The sequence below is a fragment of the Callorhinus ursinus genome, unplaced genomic scaffold (assembly GCF_003265705.2).
Source record: "Callorhinus ursinus isolate GAN/ISIS: 27379988/994484 unplaced genomic scaffold, GSC_fseal_2.0 scaffold21, whole genome shotgun sequence".
NCBI lineage: Eukaryota > Metazoa > Chordata > Mammalia > Carnivora > Otariidae > Callorhinus > Callorhinus ursinus.
The window spans coordinates 8,973,437-8,993,206 of NW_027397083.1; the positions used below are offsets into that span (position 1 = coordinate 8,973,437).

General features: G+C 38.4%; 1 protein-coding gene across 1 annotated transcript; it reads left to right on the plus strand.

The window, feature by feature from the left end:
• Positions 1-19,300: 19,300 nt before the first annotated feature.
• LOC112829662 (ribosomal biogenesis factor-like) lies at positions 19,301-19,730 on the plus strand. The gene has a single exon (XM_025879361.2). The coding sequence runs from the start codon at positions 19,361-19,363 to the stop codon at positions 19,661-19,663; it is 303 nt and encodes a 100-aa protein (XP_025735146.1). The 5' UTR covers positions 19,301-19,360; the 3' UTR covers positions 19,664-19,730.
• The last annotated feature ends 40 nt before the right edge of the window (positions 19,731-19,770 follow it).

Below are 19,770 nucleotides of genomic sequence, written 5' to 3' on the forward strand. Positions count from 1 at the left end.
GACAAAACAGCATGAAAAACTATCACCCATGGAGACTTTAAGACATTCCTGGGTAAAAGGCAATGCAGAATATCCCTGGGAATGTTAGATAATGAAAAAGGGAAGTAAGTGAAGCAAAGGAGTCCAGAATAATGGGAGCCCTACAAATAAAGCAGCCTGAGATCAACACTGCACTGCTATGTCTTATTCCACGGTAAGACCACCATTTTGAAGTTGTCTCATCTCTTTATCCTTCCTTCTTTTTGAAGTTATAAGCCTGATGCAATGTGGTTATTAATGCTGCTTATTAACCATTTCTCCCTTGTCACTTCCCAGCCACTGTACTGAATTATATTTCTTGGACTCTCTTGTTTGTGTAGAGCGAGTGGCAGTCCTAGCCTGTGTGTACTGAGCAAAAGTAACATGTATCACTTTCAGTGGGAGAATTTAATCGCTTGTGCGAAGGCCCTCCAGAGCTTTCTTTTTCCCTCTTCCCACAAGCTTTGATTTCCAGACAGTGGTTCCTCCACCAGCATGGAGTGCAATGACAATGAGCAGAATGAGGGCCCAACCAACCAGAAACGACAGGTGGTGTTAGTGAGGTATATGCTATTGTTGTTTCAAGCCAGTGATATTTGGTGTTTTTACAGCAGCATAATCTAGGCCACTTTCTTTTTTTTTATAACATTTTTTTAAAGATTTTATTTATTTATTTGACAGAGAGAGAGAGAGATCACAAGTAGGCAGACAGGCAGGCAGAGGGAGAGGGAGAAGCAGGCTCCCTGCTGAGCACGGAGCCCAATGCGGGGCTCGATCCCAGGACTCTGGGATCATGACCTGAGCCAAAGGCAGACATTTAACTGACTGAACCACCCAGGCGCCCCAATCTAGGCCACTTTCATTGATACTCTCAGCTATGAGAAATGATAAGCAAAGTGAATCTAGCAATCATGAATGAAATTCACTCTTTTTTTACTAACTTTAACCCCATTTAATATGAAGCTGGGCCCTGCCTGCACTACAGATTTAGAACTCTGGAAATGGCCTTTCAGATTGTGCTGACTGCCCTTCATAATGAAGAAATGTGAATCCCGTCTCATTCAAGTGGACTCCAGAAGTTACTGTGGCTCTAATGTGACCCCATTCTGTATATCGGTACGGACTACTAAAAGATGTGCAGGGGCACCTGGATGGTTCACTCTGTTAAGCATCTGACTCTTGATTTCAGCTCAGGTTGTGATCTCAGGGTCCTGAGATTGAGCCCCACATCAAGCTATGCACTCAGTGTGGAGTCTGCTTGTCCCTCACTCTCCCCAAGCTTGCACTCTTTCTTTCTCTCTCTCTCTCCACTCACATAAATAAATAAATAAATAAATAAATAAATAAATAAATAAATAAATAAAATAGTTTTTTAAAAAGGTGTGGAGATATGATCAGTATATCTAACTGAAGCATTTCAAGCATCCAGGAGAGAAGATTTTTTAGGGTGAATGAAAGTGTTATAGGATATTTATGTTTATTGCAGAATGAGTGTGGATGGGTTCCAGGTTCCTAGATTGCGCATCTTCTATCAGCTTATGAATGCCATCTTAGGATCTTATTTTACATTTTTTTTCACTAATTCCCTTGCAGTATAATTTTTCAATATATTTTAAACTGGTCTGATATTTAACTTGTTTATACCTTTAACCTATAATAAGTAATGAGTTAAGGTAGCTAGGAGCCATTCTTTTCCTTATTCAGTGGTTAGTCTTTGATGGGAGGATCCTTAGAGAGACAGTCCTAAAAGCTGGGATATGAACCTGGTGAGGTAGATTAAGAGAAGAATGGTAATATAACCAGTAAGGGTACACATTTCTTAACTCCAGAAATGTTTAGAGCATTAGCATAGCTTTGTGCAGGAAGAAGTATGTGTGTATGTGCAAAGTAAGATAGAATTTATGAAGCTCCTGTACTGTTTGACCTCAGATAATGGGAGCTCCCTTTTAATCTGTGTAGTCATCTAGTGACATATTTAAATAGCTATATATATATATATATATATATATATATATTTTTTTTTTTTTTTGCTCTCAAACTTAGAAGGCATCTGTTACCACAGTTTTATATTTGTAGATGCCAAGGGGAAAATCTGCATATGCATTACTGCAAAAACAGATCTCTTTAAAGACTCCCAGGGCTTCAATACTGTGACCCAAATCAGGTATTTAATGAGTAATAATGACAAACTGTAGAGTTATCAGGTGAGCTTTGGGATATGTTACATGATTAATGACAGAATTCCTGGGATGGGTGGAAAATGTCTTTATTAAGGGACTGTCAGACAGCCCAGAGACCATATGTATACTATCACATCTGTTTACAACGCTATCCAAAACCCCCTCTTGTAGAGTTAAAGAGATTGTTAGAAGTAAATGAGCAAGGAAACAGTAGATTAATTATTACAGTGAATTTTCCCATTGCATGCAGAGGTCCCAACCTCAGTGCTGTCATTTTCTAACACTAAGGTATGAAACTAGTTCATTCATTGAACAAATATTTATTAAGCACCTATTATGTATGACTTTTTTCCCCCAGGCTCTGGGAATTCTTTGTGGAACTCTGGGAATACTTTGGGAATATCTGCTTATTTGTCTGGAACCAAACAGACAAATATGTAAGAGGCATGGTCCCTGCTCTCACTAAGCTTACAGACTAATATAGGAGATGACATCAATAGAAGAATCAACAGATAAATGGACAATCTCAACTGCGATAAACATCACCAAGGATAATCTATTATGGGAGAAACTGACCTAGTTAGACTTTTCTCTGTAAAAGAGGAATGACACTGAGACCTATCTCTCAGCATTACTATGAACCTTGGGAGATACTATATTTTAAACAGTGGACATAAAATAAGGATGGCATACATTTTTTTCCTCCTTTCTGTTTTCTTTAGACTTCTAAGTGCTTCTAAATGCAGGGCATTAATTTTCAGATAATTTTTCCTGCTTACTGCGGTATCTGAAGTATCATGAACAGTCTTTATTAGAAGGAAATGCTAACGGTCGTGTTTGCTCTACACACTGCCCTACCTACTTTTCACTGGGTCACAATACTGGCAGCTATCTCCTCCCCTCATGCTATCCCCAAAGCTGTGTTTTTTCCAGAAGGCTGCCATCGGGCAAACTCCTTTCCCCATCCTCCCATATAGCAGCATCCAGACCTTGCCTGAACACACGTATGCAAAATCAAAGAAACCTCCAGTGAAAGTTGTCACAAATACATTTTACAAATAAAATATCCAAGACGGTACAGAAACCGTATAATAAACTTCAACGTAAAAGAGGGAAATTGCAACTGTGTGGAAAACAGAAGAAATAAAATTGTGAAGGATGAACTGAAACAGCAGTAGACACAGAATTCTCATTTAGACCTCGCTGAGGTTCTCCTTGAGGTGAATGAATAATGAAACATGAACAAATGAAGAAGTTTAATAACTCCCTTCTTAAGCATTCACAGATGTTCCTTGGGAAGGTGCCAGAATAAAAAACTTGACTTTTAAAATCTCCTTCACACTTTTAATTTTGAAATAACGTAAGACCCCTATCATGTTGGTCTAATGGTTACAATATGTAAAGGCAGATAAAATGCTGATGCCACCCGCCGAGTAGTGCTTGGAAAGATGATGCCATTGAGTTTTCTTTAGTTTGTAGGAACTGAGGATTAAATCATGCTCTTTGTTATTAACCCTTCCTGTTTAGGAACTGTGCTTGTGCTTTATACCTTATATTTTCAATGGAGACGTATCATCTGAGGGGGCCATGCATTTGTTTATTTTTAAAGATTTATTTGTTTTAGAGAGAGACAACTTGGGGCTGAACCCAAGAACCCTGAGATCATGACCTGATTGAAATCAAGAGTTGGCCACTTAACTGACTGAGGCACCCAGCCTCCCCTGAGGGGGCAGGTATTTAAAGATTTTATTTATCTATTTATTTATTTGACAGAGAGAGACACAGCAAGACAGGGAACACAAGCAGGGGGAGGGGCAGGGGGAGAAGCAGGCTTCCTGCTGAGCAGGGAGCCCGATGCGGGGTTCGATCCCAGAACCCTGGGATCATGACCTGAGCTGAAGGCAGACGCTTAACCGACTAAGCCACCCAGGCGCCCCGGGGCATGTATTTAGAAGATACTTGGTGGGGGCAGGGGAGGGATGCCTGGGTGGCTCAGTCGGTTAAGTGTCTGCCTTCGGCTTGGGTCATGATCTGTCCCTCTCCAACTTCCCCTTCTTGTGCACATGTGCGTGCTCTCTTTCTCTTTCTCTCTGTCAAATAAATAAAATCTTAAAAAAAAAAAAAAAAGAAAATACTTGGCAGGGGAAGAAGAAGTAACATTGGGTTCCTGTACATCATAACCTCCTGCCCCTTACATGGTGATTAGAATATAGAACTTGCACCTGCAACTTAGCTGTCATAGATATACATGGTAACATGCCATACGTATTCATGACATCATATACATATATGGTGATTACCATGGATATAGGAATCAAACCTACAATTTAAACAGCATCCATATCCCTGTCTTGCTCAGCTAATTGAACTAAGCAGATTCTAAAGCTTAAGGTCCAGGGAAAGATATTTTAAAGCTCTGGTCAAGTGAGGCCCTGGGGAAATAAGTGAGCCTTTAAGCTCCAGTCTCTGCTTCTGCTAGTGGGGAAACATAGTAACAAACCCGAAAGAGCTGTAGATAAAGATTTCTCTTTTCTATGGCAGTGTCCCCAAAGTGTGGTATGCCTTAGGGAAAGGATGTGAAACATAAAGCCGGAAAGAATGACTTTTTATGACTATATGGTTTAAAATGCTCAGGCTCCTAAGAGAATCTAACTGTTGGCATAGAGAGAAAACTTGGGGAGAAATGGTATGAGAAGTTCAAGTTTACTTACTTCTATTTACTCCTCACTCTATATGCTTCACACTAGGAAAGAATTCTCTAGGATCAGAGAAAAATGAGATTCGGGGGGTGGGGGGGAAGAAGAGAGAGAGTGGAACTGGAGGTTAGTTCTGAATAAAAGGGCTCTGTATCCACTCCCTGGGCCAAGTCCTAGGAAGTGGTGAACCGTGGGATACATTTATAGGATTGGAAGGCAGGGAGGCTATGGCCTGCAATGGGTTGCATAGGTCCTTGTGGGAGGAGGAGGGGGCCAGGTGTGCCCTGAACACAGGCAGTAAAGGGGTTCATTGACAAGAATTCAACAGCAACAATAAAACCAACTACAAGTCTGCTTTTTATTATTCCCATGTGCAGGCTATTCTAAACAATGTCAGTAATAAAATGCTTCTCCCAGATAAAAATATTTTCTTAGTCTAAATTCTAAATAATTGCTGCTGTTAATGTTGAGTTTTAATGATCTATATAAGCTTATAATTAGTTTGTGCTTTTTTAAAAAAGTTCTCCTTTAATAAATATTATATTCTACATAAAATTTAGAGAGCTCCTGGTCTTTCAATTGATATGTGCATATCCTCATTCCCAGAACCTGTGTGAATTTTGAAAACTGGTCTCTTGCAATGCAATTAGGGTTCTTGAGATGGGACCATCCTGGATTATTGAGGAAAGGGGACCCTAAATCCAATGACAAGGAGACTTTTAGGAGACACACCTGAGAGAGACACATAGAAGAGAGGCCATTTGAAGACAGAGGCCGAGATAACAATGATGCAGCCATAAACCCAGGACTGTGACAGTCACCTGAAGCTGGAAGACAAGGGACAAAACCTTCCCTAGGGTCTGTGAAGGGAGCATGGCCCTGCCACCACCTTGATTTTGGATGCCTAGCCTTTAGAACTATGAAAGAGTACATTTCTATTGTTTTAAACCACCAAGTAATCACAGTGGCCCCAGGAAATGAGAAGTCCCTCCATCCACATGCTCAGCTGTAAGCAAATTCATTCCTAGAGAAACTGTGTTGAAGGTTCAGAGTCGTTCCAGCTTTGCTCTGTAGAGTTAATGACTCTATACATTGCATTTAAGCAGAATATTCGAAATAAACAATGATGACATATGATTGTAAAGACAAGGAAACAGAACTTGAATTATTTCACTTCTGCTATAATGTGTGACTAATGACATTTTTATTTGTGCTTAGAATTTTAAAAAGTTAAACAGCATGAACTGTGAGGTATACTCTATTAGTTGCATATATATTTTAGTTCATGCATGAAATATTTTACTGAACTTAACTATCTTTAACAGAATTTGTCTTTTTATTGTAATTATTATTAAATTATAATGTTATCACAGCAATAGAGCACTACTTATTTTAAATTTCCTCCAAAGAAACATTAATGCAATTAAAGAGTATAAATTCTTTCCTTCCCCCCTTTTTTGTATTGTTATATTTATTATTTATTTTGTAATGGTATGATTATATGTACAAAGTTTAATAAAAGATAATTTTCACTGAAAGCATTTTTTTCCTGACCATAATTATTATTCATGTCATTTTGTGATTATTACTGACAATAATTTTGGGGAATCTTAGGGAAATTTCTTTATATCTCAATGTGTTTTATTCTCACTTCTTATATGAGGAGAGAAATAATTCAGAGAAATGCAGAGATTAGAAATTGCAAATACAAAACATCTGGATCCTAGTAGGGTGTTACAAAATGAAGCTATTCTATGTTTGATGTATAAAGATGAGTTTTAAAAACAAGCTCTCTGGGACTCAGATATGCTGGGCATGTCCACTGCTGGCCTGCAATCTTGTTAGAGCCCAATGGAAGGGCAAGACCCTACAGGAGAAATGACAAGTACTCTACTGGGATAGATGAGGTTGTAGTGTCACAGAGGATCTCTTGTCCCAGCATCTTTGGGAATCAGGAGAAAAATTTCTATGTGCCCCATAGAGGTAATAATGCCTCTATGTACCTTTCTATGTACCACATAGAGGAAAGAAAGTTACCAGATCTGTATATGGCTCTATGGTGACTTTCATGAAGTCTAATCACAACACAAGGCGATGCTGGCCTTAGTGGATATTGGCCCAGACAGATATTTGGATATTCCTCTTTACTGTTCACTGCTGACACCTTTGTAAGCCTTCTCAAATTACATAAGGGAGGGAGTGGGATGGGGCACCTAACCGACTGAGAAGTATTTCTTCCTCTTTTGCAGAATGAAAGCTAAAAATAGAAAGGTACCTGAGTTGAGAAAACGAAAGTCATGTTCTTGCTCACTTTTACTGTGGACTGATTTCATATGTATGATACACATTTCACAGAAGAGTAAACTGAGGTTGGGTTTTGTGACTTGTGTAAGGTCTTACAGGTAATTGGTGAACTAAGGTTCTAACATAGATCCATCTCACTCCAAGAATTCCATCTTGTCTACCATGCTAGGCTATGACTCCAGGAACTACTGAGGCTCCTGATCCATGGAAAAAGAATAAGCTGGACTATTCCATGGGCGGGACAAAATGCTGGCCCCTAAGTTTTAGCATTCTGCCCTCCTACCGTTAAGTCTGGCTTACCTTGGAGGAGCCGGATGGCTCAGTGGCAGCTGGATTCTTACACAGATGGCTTTGAGTCACAGCTCCCCCTCTCGTCAGCTGTGGGACTGTCTCTCTACCTGCAGTATCTTTTATTATTATCTCTTATATGAAGATAAAAATGACTGAAAGAAATGGGGAGATTAGAAAAGGGAATATAAAACATCTGGATACTAGTAGGGCTTTACAAACTGGAGCTATTTTATGTTATCTTTTTGAAGACATAACATTCCAGAATAGTTGTAAATGTCCCTACCATTTCACACACAGCCTCTGATAACTAATGTTGGAAAAGGTGTCTTGTAGCTGAAGACTACTGTTTTTTATTTATCCATTGATTTATTGTTTGTTTTTGCTGACAATGTTGAGTATCCAGGCCTGCGTGGTGGAAACAGAGGAAGGTTCAAACTAGATAGGGTATAAATTCCCTTAAAATTCTCTTTCTGTTATAACTTGCTGATCCTCTCAGCATGAAATTGATTAAGAAATTCACATCACTTAATTCTTTTCATAATCACCTAAGTGCAAAACTTGCAAGGAAGAACTTTTTTTTAATGGGTGATGAGCCAAGTGAGGCATGCAGGGGAGATAACGTTGGCTATTCAAATGCAAGTTTCTCCTTTCCTATGAAATCCCCCAGATAAGCAGTGTTCCCTGCTGAGCTTCACAGACTGGAATTTTAGAAGTCCAGTGAATTCCTAGAGACAGACAAAAAGGGATAAGAGGTGGAATAAGGCAGACAGCTTGTGAAAAAGGTAAAAATGAGCAAAATATGAAAATTAACAATGAGAAGCCTCGCTAAAATGGAGTCTAGATATTTGGCAGAAGGAGCTCTCAGGCCCTGCCACTCCTTGTCAGGTACAAATCCCACTGAAAGAGAGGGACCTCGCAGGTACAAGAAAGGCTTTCCTCCACCCTGGTAACGGCCCAGCCAATGAGAGACAGTCAGAACTCAGCCAATAAGAAGCCACTATACTTCCAACTCCCAGTTTGCTCCAATGGACTTTCTGTTTACAACAGCCTTTCCAACTCCGCCCTCCTCCCTCCATATAAAAGAGCCCTCCTCTGCTGTGGCTCGGGGGATTTGGTTATGGTTTTCCTCGCTGCTTGTTTTTGTCAGATTATGGCTCTGCGTTGTTCTCGATAAACCAATCTTTTGCTGGTGAAATAACTAGCGGTTTTATTTTTAAGATTAACAAAAGCTAAAACAAATCATCCTGGCTGTTTTTGAAAGGAACCAGTGGAAAGGAAGTAAAGCGTGCATGTGAAGGAAAGCTATCTATTAGAAAGATGCCCTTTAAAATATTTCTGCAGGAAATTAAAAAAAAAAAAAAAAGGAAAATGCAAGCAAATACGTCTGTTGGAACTTCAGACCTCCAAAGATGGTTTCCAAGAAGTAGACGAAATCTGTGTTTTAGTGATGGACACACCTGGGGCTGAATCTCTCCCAGCTACTCTAAGTGTGACTTTTGGCTTGTTACTTAACTTCTCTAAATCAGCGTCTCCTCATCTGTCGTTAGGTATGCTATTTCTCCATTTACTGCTTTTAGGGATTCACTTCCGTGCACTCACTATTTTATGCCTTTGATCACTGTATTAAATTTGTTTGGCATTCCTGTTCCTATGCCTATGTATGCTGGTTAACTGTGCTCTTTGAGGGCTGTGGTGAAATCTTAATTTTCTGCTCAGTGTCATTACCCGTCCATTTCCACTAGAAGCTGAAGATAGTTACATGATGACTTTCAAGGTGGGCAGCTGATGGATATTTTTGATTTTTCTGCTTGGACTTTATAGGGAGGATGGTACCTCTTTTAGACCTTGACAGGAGGGGCTCAAGCCTTTGATTCTGCCCCTCAAAGGGTCTGTTCTGACTCTCCTCCAGTCACACCCTTTCCCACTTAAGCAGTTCTTCAGGACCCCAGAAATGTTCCCCCACTTGGATCTTGCCCTCTTCTAGATGACACAGTGGCTATCAGAAGGCAAGAATTCCCTGCCTCCGTTGATCCTAACACAACTTCCAAGGCTGGATCTGCCCCTGAAGCTGGACTTCGCTGCTGATATGTTGATTAATAGGCCTCAAGGAAGGTTGTTTAAGAGGGAGCATGTGTATAGGGCTAGGGACTATAGGCTGAGCTGTCGCCCCAAATGCAACAGAGGTCCTCAAATGGCATAGAGTGAGGCATAGAGAAAGAAGATAGCTGAGCCTGGGCCAGGTCTCCCATGGAGCCAGGTTCTGGCACAGAACTCTGAGCAGAGTCTGGGAATTCTAAATTCAAACCTGACCTTCAAGGTCCATTATAAAGATAGAACATTTTTTTAAAAAGTTTGATTTCCATTTCTTAAATATTTAGACATATGGCAAACAACTCTCCCTTTGTACTCTTGCCAGTGTTAGGGGTATTCCTGGAGAAAACCATTTCTGCCAACCTCCTTTTAGAGAAAAAGGTAGGAAGCTGCATTATATAGCATGGGTGATAATTTCCAAATCACTCTGATAACCTTTTTGGAGGGATCATCTCACTCCAAAGAGGTTCTTCCCGTGTTTTGATCCTGTGTGTTTACTCTTTAGTGTGGCTTTTATGTTTGCCAAGAAATACTTGGTGACACTTTGAAAGATACCAGTGAAACACCATGGTCTATTCCATAGGTCAAAACTTTGTAGCCAGCATTAAAATAAGGAAGTGTCAGAGTGGAGGAAGCCACACAAAGTCCAGAGATCTCTGCATCTCCACATAACCTTCCTATGAATGTTCAAAAGAATGAGGAATTAGGACTTAGGATGGTGAGGCTCCTAAAGAATCATTCATTAAGAAGGCCAGGACCTTAGAGTCAGAATATTACTGATGCAGTTTGGAGGCTGATGTTAAGGTGGAGGGCTTGAGTAGGGAAGGATGATTTGTCTTCATGTTCTTTATACCTGGCATGGCACATCAGCATTAGAAAGAGAGAAAACACCCCTCTAGGAATTTAAGCTTGTACCAGACCAGGACTGAATGCCAAGGGCTTGAACTGGGCATTGAACTTGGTCTCAACCTTGTTCAGTGAAAGGGCCTCCCCATGGAAGTCCTGGCGAATAAGAAAATGTGCATTCTCTGTTCAGCCTTTGCAAATACCCTTTTTATTTGGAGTCAGAAGACTTGTGACTTTAATGATATGAGCAAATTTTTGCACCTCTCTTAGCCTTAGTTTTCTTCCTCATAGAAGTGCTGGGAGAATTTCTCTTGGATGGTCTCTGCGAGCGATCTTGGCAGCCTTCGAATGCTTATTAGTTGGTGGCCAGATGAATAACGGAATTGGTTATTAGTGAAAAGTTAGTGATTAAGAAGGGTCTTTTTAAGCTTTTCAGGTTCTAGATTAGTGCTTGTCTATCTACTAGTTAGTCTTACTCTGGGATTTAAATTGTCCTAGCAAGACGTTTTATTGCTCACAGGCTATATGCTTTTCTTGTCAAATTCATTCTAAGAAAATTCAGTATTCTGAGGTTCTTTAACAAAATGCATTTCCTAATTCTATAGTTGGGTTTCTAAAATGTTTTAAAACACATTTGAAGAACACATATCCTAACTCCTCCCAAATTATTTAGATCGAACATACTTCTGGGTGGAGGAGAGTTTTTATTTTTGCTGACTCAACATAAGGGCAGGTCATGGTTAACAGCTGAGGGGGCAGCTGTGCTATGGTGGGAAAAGACCTGATAGTAAAGTCAGGAGGCCAGGAATTCAATCATGTTTTTGGCATTTGGCAATTGTGTGTCTCCCGAGAAAGCTTTAACATTTCAGTTGTGATCTTTCTTTTTTTTTTTTAAGATTTATTTATTTGTTTTAGAGAGAGAGAGAGAGAGAGAGAGAGAGCACGCATGGGGTGGGGAGGAGAGGGAGTGGGAGAGAGAATCTCAAGCAGATTCCACACTGAGCACCGAGCCCTCACGACCCTGAGATCACGACCTGAGCCGAAACCAAGAATTGGAGGCTTAACCGACTGCACCACGCAGGTGCCCCTGGTTGTGATCTTTCTTATTTTAAAACAGGGATAATAATTCTACCATGTATGTCAACCAGGTAGTTTTGAGAGGTATGAAAAAAATACTTATTACTGTGCTTTAAAGTCAGGTTCTAAGGGGAACACAATTAACCAAAGGAAGAGAGGAGCCTAGTTGTGCTATGTTATTACTTAGGAAATATTTACTGGTTTGCTTGAAGTGTTATACATGAAGGAATTTCCGTGGAATATAATCCACAGATTAGTGGAAAGATGTTTCCACAGGTATACAGAATTAGGGTAGATCAGAGAATATGTGAGAGTAAAAATTGATTCTTCGGATTTACATACTATACACTGCTACCAGAATAGTTTCCATAGGCACAATGGTGATCATGTTACCCTTTACTAAAAAAGTTCAAAATTTTTGCACTGATAACTTAGTAAATCAAGATCTAAGGTCCTTCACAGAATAGGTCAAATTTCTCTTACTGGCTTGGGGGAAATAAAAAGGCATTGTTCATGGACCCAGAAAATGCCCTAAATTTGATTGTGTTGGTTGAACAACTCTATAAATACAGTAGAAAAATAAACAAATTAAAAAAAAAAACCCACATTAAATGTATATTTTAAATGGGTTAATTTTATGGCACTGAATTATATCTCAGTAAAATTTTTATTTCAAAAAATCTTTTTTCATATATTCTTTTTTTCTTAAAAATTATTTACCAATCCTTATCCTAATATACATAGTCTACTACATATTAGCACAGAGGACTACTTATTTTTCCCTGAAGATCCATTTCCTCTTATTCATTCATGATTTTATTCTGGTGTTTACTCTCTGACAGTTGTGCTACCTCTGGTTCCTGAAGTTCTGTATATGTCCCAAAGCCAGCATTGAATGCTGTCTCTTCCAAAGAACCTCTTTCACTACCACATACCATAAAATTAATATCTTCTTCCATCAGGTCATTATAGCACATTTTCCCAAAAAGTTCTCATTTACAAAAAAAAAAGTATCTGGTTTCAATTTTTGTTGCATTTTAAAATAAAACCAAAGTCAACCTTAGAATTTCTCAATCTGTGTCTGTGATCTAACTCCCTTGATATTGTAAGATCAAGAAGTCATGGTATTTTATTTGCTTATTCCCCCCAGTATCCATGTAGCCTGTGCTATTCATATAACATTCATACAATAACGTTTATTAAGTTAAATTTAAATGTTGTACTACAGAGAAGTCACCTAAGGAAAAATAGATATTTTCATCGCTACATTGGCCTAGAGAATATAGGTCAGATGTTAAACATGTGAAATACTGTTCTCTTAAAGCTTCATTTACAGCCATTAATGCCAAAGGATGACAATCTCACTAAATACCAAAGAATGTACTTTTAAAAACACATGCTAACATTTGGATTCATCGAGTTTCACTGCTAAGTCCCACGTTCCTTGTTCTTTCCTGCTGTCTCCAATTAAAAAATTCCTGTTATCCTTTAAGATTTTTTGACATTTTATCTGGGGCACATTTTGAATATCTTTCTATATTCATTTAAAAGTGAGTTCACTTTCGAAAGAGAAATATAAGACGCGGTTTATCTTACACTTACTCTGTTAGTAGGTTTATTCTAAAGTATTCCTATAAATGGGCTCTGGAATATTATTGATTTTGTATCATACTGCACTTCCTAAAATGAAGAATTATTATTTTCAATTTTCTGTCTCATGATCTTATTAAAGATTATTACTTTCTCACAAATTAAAAGTTCATTACATTTTATATTTCTATGCAGTGTTCTCTTCCTACTTCGACACATTGCTCTCAGTGCAGAGTTGGAATCCTCAACCTTTTGGCTCCTGATGTACTTAGTAGAGTTCCTGGTTGTAGGGGCTTAGCTGCCAACAAAATGTTAGAAAAGGGAAGAAAAGTTGCTCTGAGGGAAGCAGGCTTTCTCTAGGAAGTATATATGGTGACTCGATACCTGGTTACTTATTTTTATGTGTATGTAAATTGACCTAATAGTCAACAATATGCCTAATTCATATAGATATTATTATTAATGTATAGAAAAGAAAATAGGCTCATGGAAGTAAAATGACTTTCTCAGAGTAACAGCTTATAAGTGACAGAATTGGGACTTAAAATCCCAGCCATACCTATTTCCAAAGCTTCTGCATTTCTAACATGCTCAAACCTTGAGTTCTCTGCTAATATACCTTTCTCAGTCTCCAAATCTAAGTTAGATCTTTCCAAGTATTTATCACATGGATATCTAGATTCCTCTTTACATCTACTGTTATGTAATTATTATGACATTTTGGTAGTTGTCCTAGGGTCATTTTGTCAAATTTCTACTTGATTTACGTTGTACTTGTTCATTTATGAGGAATTCTTAACCTCAGGAAACAAACGGAGGGTTGCTGGAGTGGTGGGGGGTGGGAGGGATGAGGTGGCTGGGTGATAGACATTGGGGAGGGTATGTGCTATGGTGAGCGCTGTGAATTGTGTAAGACTGATGAATCACAGACCTGTACCTCTGAAACAAATAATACATTATATATTAAAAAAAAGAAGAAGATAGTAGGAAGGGAAAAATGAAGGGGGGAAATCGGAGGAGGAGACGAACCGTGAGAGACGATGGACTCTGAGAAACACACTGAGGGTTCTAGAGGGGAGGGGGTTTGAGGGATTGGTTAGCCTGGTGATGGGTATTAAAGAGGGCACACTCTGCATGGAGCACTGGGTGTTATACACAAACAATGAATCATGGAACACTACATCAAAAACTAAAGGTGTAATGTATGGTGATTAACATAACAATAAAATTTAAAAAAATAAAATAAAAATGAAAATAATCTGTATTTAAGTTAATTCACATGCTCAGGAATGTTAATGAAAAGTTCCAAAAAAATTGCTTTTGTGGAAAATTCTAAGATAACTGAAGTATATTGAATTATTTATATACAGTAAGTGCAAACAAATGGGGCATTTGCTGAAATAAGGTCATATTTCTGGGTGGCGACTTCATGGAAAATGGTTGTATACTTTATATCTAATATCAGTTATGGTACTGCCAGATGTTACAATAGAGTACAGAGATTTTTTTAAAATACAAAACAAATAAATGTAGATTTCAAAATATGGCCATAAATTCTGACCTATGAAAATCAGTTAATTATTGTTTCTTATTATGTACGTAAAAGTCATGGAAAATATATGCAATGAAATTATGCAATGAAAATAGATGCAAAGTAATATTATCTTTAAGTAATATTACTACCTATAAGTAGTATTACCTTGTTTTGCAAGTACATCCTGCCCAGACATGCTCTCTTGTGCTGTGTTAGGAAGTACAGATGAATTGAAGTTCCAGTCATCATAGCAGCCTCTTCATTCATCTTCAGGATTCTATATATTAACTCCTCTAATTCATTCTCCACAGGATTTCCGGAGCATTCTTTGAAATCCCAGGTCTGATGACATTTTTCCCATGTTAAAATTCTTCATTGGATTCCCACTGTATGTAAAACAAAAAACTCTTTAATTTGGCTCACAATGACCTTCATAATCTGACTCTTCCGAGTCTCTTCAGTGTGGCTTCATTTCTCTCCTCATCATGTTCTGCTCTCCATCTTATTTGATAAAATGATAACTTGTAGTCACCAGTGTCTCTCTTCCTTCTGGGCTATTTTCCCTTAATTTGGGTGTAAGAGAGAGCTAGTTGTCCAAAAATATCCATTCCACACTTCTTACTGGATGCAGTGCTGCCAGTGAGGTTGTATTTTCCAATATTTTTGCAATTAGGTGAAGTCCTGTGGTCAGTGGAGATGAGAAGTGATGTATGTTGCTCCCAGGCCTGAGTGTGAATATTTTGGGTATGCCTCTTTCATATTCTTTTTGTTTTCCACTGGTTAGAATCCAGATATTATGTACTAGCTTTAAAAATAGTATCCAACAACTATGTCTCAGAAAGTTGAGAAGCAAAGATCTGAAAGGAAATCAAGTCTATAATTGACAATGAGAAAAGAGTGTGTTGTTGACCTAGGCATTCACATTTGGACTGTCTAGAAGAGAGAAATAAACATCTTTGTTTTTATGTTGTCATATTGTTGGGCCTCTATTATAGAATCTCAGACTTTGCTTAATGAAGAAATAATCTTTGTTTTCCTTGCTCTGTGCTTTGCTTGGGCAATTCTTACTTATCTTTTATATCCAAGTTTGGATATCTTGCCTGACTGACCTCCCACCCCAAGTCCAAGGACCTCACCTATGTTCTTCCAATGGTATCTAGTTCTGAAAAATATTACCTAGTTCTGATAAATATTAATATTTATTGAACCTATGTTTTGTGTCAGTCATGATTTAAAGCATATGTGTGCCATTCTATTTAACACAATAATCCTATTAAATATGTATTAATACAATCTCCATCTTACAGATGAACAGTTACAGAGAAGTTAATATGGCTATATTTTCCAAAAGATAGTCGCAACAGTGCTTTTTTTTTAAATCCCATATACCCTCTTACAATGTGATTTTAATAACTTTCCCGCTGAGAGAGGGGATCTGTGTTTCCCATCCCTGAATCTGGATAGACTTGTAAACTGGAGAAGAAGAGACACTCCCTGATTTCTTAGACTAAACTGGAGGCTGTATCAGTGGCTCCCAACTTATTCTCTTGGGACACTCATTGTTGGACCTCTTAGCAGCCAGAAAAAATATCTGAGGTCAGCATGCTGCCATGAAGTCTTGGTTTCATGGACTGGTGTTCTGTCCAGAAGCCACGGATGAAGTCTCAGCTAGCATCTATTGCTGGACATGTGAATGAAGATGCCTCATGATGATTCCAGCCTTGAGCCTCTAGTCCCCTTGAGCTTCTGAGTCGTCTTAGATGAAATTCCATGAATATGGAGTAGAGATAAGTTATCATTATGCTCTAAGCCCATGATCACAGAATCTATGAGTGTAATCAAATTTTTTTAGTTGCTAAATTTTTGTGTAACTGGAACATTGCCCAAAGTAAAAAATCAAGAAATTAGAAGATCTAAGATCCAAACTAAAAAAGTTAGATTCTAGAGCTCTTAGACATTACATCCCTTGTGCTTAGTTTCTTATGTAGAAACTGCCTTTTGATTTGTTTGTACCCCTACACAATTTATAAATCACATTAGAGCAGAGGTCTTTTCTTCTTTATCCAAAAGTGCAAGGATTTTTTTTTTTTACCTGTTTTCATTTATCTACCCCATAGTCCAGCACTGTAGCAGATATGTAGTAGGCACTCAATAAATGTTTGCTTGATGAATAAATGGAAGTATAAGAGCACTGATTTCATCTTGTAGAATTCCATGAGCACCTAGTGTAAGTTAACTGTTTGCTAAACATCTATTTGATACAATGCTAAATGCTTTAAAATGTTTTTATTTAACCTTTATATCCCCATAATGGATGTGTTGTTGAGGGACCCATTTTACAGATGAGGAATGGAGACTTCAAATTAATAAATAACTTACTCCAGGCCCCATAGTTATTAAAGGAAAGAATTTGGATCTGAAATTTGACCTTAACGTATGCTGAATACTCTCCATTTGCTGCTTCTTTTTCTCTACCCTTCTGTTCTGCACTATAAAGCTGGGAGACTATACTCTATGGATTGTATCAACTAACCTCTCTTTCCATCTGGCTTCTGATTGGCTTTACCCAATAAAAGGTACCACGAGGAGATGAGAGAGCAAAAAGAGAGAGGTTTGTGGTAATCATTTTGGCCTTCTCTCTCCATCAGGCTGTGGGTTGTCAGTGACTACATTTCTCTGTTTCTCTATTGAAGGCTACAACTTTTGGAGGAAAGTGTTCTTTTTAGCATTTTCTCTCCAAGTTCCATTAACAAATCCCTTTCTTGCCCTTAGGTAGTAGATTCCTGCTACTACTGGCAACTGATTTCTCTTCATTTCTTTTCTTTTCTTTTCTTTTTTAAGAGAGAGAGCATGTGAGAGAGCAGCAGAGAGAGGCAGAAAGAGAGGGGGAAAGAGAGAATCCTAAGCAGGTTCCACACCCAGCACAGAGCCTGATATGGAGTTCAGTCTCACGACCCTGAGATCATGACCCAAGGTGAAATCAAGAGTTGGACACTTAATCAACTGAGCCACCCAGTTGCCCCCTCTTAATTTCTGTAACACCTTTGTAAATATTCTTTCATTAAGCTCTCTTTACCCATCCCTCTGAGTGCGATCTGTGGATCTTCTCTAACATATGTGGATAAGGGCAGGGGAAAATTGAGACATACATACCATATGACTAAATATTTAGAAGATTTAAATCATTTTACCAAACTGCTTAAAGATTGTTCCATTCTCCTATCTTGACAGTGTTTCATTACAAATAACCAGAAAGACTCGGTTTGAATATAGGATTATCAGAACCCTTAGAGTTCCAAGCTGAAGCATGGAGATGCTGTCTGTTACATGTGGACACTATCTTGCACCTTGAGGGTCCTCATGCATATACATGTAGACACCCCAGCCCATGTATTCCAGCTCCATCTGTAGACATACAGCCACTCATTGAGCTTATGGGTTTACATACTGGTGGTGTACTTTGGCAAGTTGAATCTTTTGAAGAGGTCCTTGCAGAACTTCCAAGTGGATACAAGCCAACTGGGTAGGAAATTTCAGGGGTACCAGGTACCTAAAGCATGATTTAGAAGCAGAGACATGGCTCCTGGAGGACACAACTCCTTGGACTACAAACTTTTTTTCCTATGGGGAGGGATATGGGCTAGAAAAGGACTAAGCAGAGTTCTCTAAAACATGGGGCCCCTGTTTGATAGTTTATGGAAGAATAGGTCATCCCTTCCCTTTCACTACTGTGGCTAATGTATTACATCTCATTTAGTGGGTTTTATAGCTCAAGAATGCAATTAATACTTATTGGAGAAGTCATGGTTGATATGACATCCAGATCTTCTGGGAAGAAAATTTAAGATTTAAAAGTTGGTATAGACACAGAATTTTTATTTTATTCTCTTTGAGTTTGGGAGTTTAGCTAATAGGTATCACCATAAATGTTTTGGATAATGTATCACTTGCTGCAATAGTAATCTTGTGCCAGACAGATAATTCTAATCTATTCCAGATGAGTAGGTCTCCCTGAGATAGAAAAATTCTGCCAGAAACTTTGCCAGGATTCCAGGTAACAAAGAGAGAACACCTACTCAACTGGATGGTAAACTCGCTCTGGTTTCAGAGAAACCCTGACAAAAACAGAACAAGGTTTAAAAAAAAACATATATATGACTATTCCTAAGATATAGAGTCCGAAGATTTGAAAAACTGTTTTATAGTCTTTATTAGTAATTTGAAGTATTGGCTGATAAAGGATTCCCTTTATAAAGAGTTTGGCCTATGTATCTAGTTAGATTTTCTAGTTAGATATCTTCCTGACAAAAAGAGACTACCAGCAGTTACTCTTAGGTTAGCAATCAGTACCTTTGATAAGTTGGGAGACAGGTCATCTACTGTCACCACTTTCAGATGGGGAGTACCCATTATAACTCATGATAGCTGAGCAGACAAATATTAGGAAGCTAAGTTCATCAGCATGGCAGATCTCTACTCACGGCTTACTTTATGGTCAAGGTGGTCCCACTTAAAAAGGCCATGGAAAGACTGGAAAAAGGATGAACATCTGGCAGTTATCTCTATACAGTGTTCACTCTTCGGTTACAGTGATCTAGGCAAATGAATAAGTTAAATGGCAGCGCTTTAGTGTACATGTTTTTACTTTTAAAAATCAATTATTTAAGGAAGATCTTCTGCGTGTAGATGGTGTCAGTCGGAGCGTGAGTTGCTGCACGAGGGTATTGAAGACAATGGCCAAGAACAAACTAAGAGGGCAGAAGTCCAGGAATGTATTTCATATAGCCAGCCAAAAAAGCTTTAAGTCTAAAAACAAAGTAAAACCAGTTACCACTAATCTTAAGAAGATAAACATTGTGAATGATGAAAAAGTTAGCAGAGTGAATAAAGCTTTTGTAGATATACAAAAGGAACTTGCCCATTTCTCAAAAGGCCTTTCCCTTGAACCTTTGCAGAAACAGCTGATTCCTCAGCAGTGTCATGAAAACAAACCAGTTAATGTTGGTGAAGCGACAAGATTAATGGCTCAGTTGTAATACACTGGAGATACAGCAGATACCCCAAAAAGACCAACAAATTAAATGTTTTATACAGAAAAAAAAATCAGTTATTTAAGTTCCTTGTCCCGCAAAGAGATCAGTTT

Excerpts from the sequence above, each read along its gene's own strand:
- LOC112829662 (XM_025879361.2), top strand. The coding sequence starts at position 19,361 with ATGGCCAAGAACAAACTAAGAGGGCAGAAGTCCAGGAATGTATTTCAT.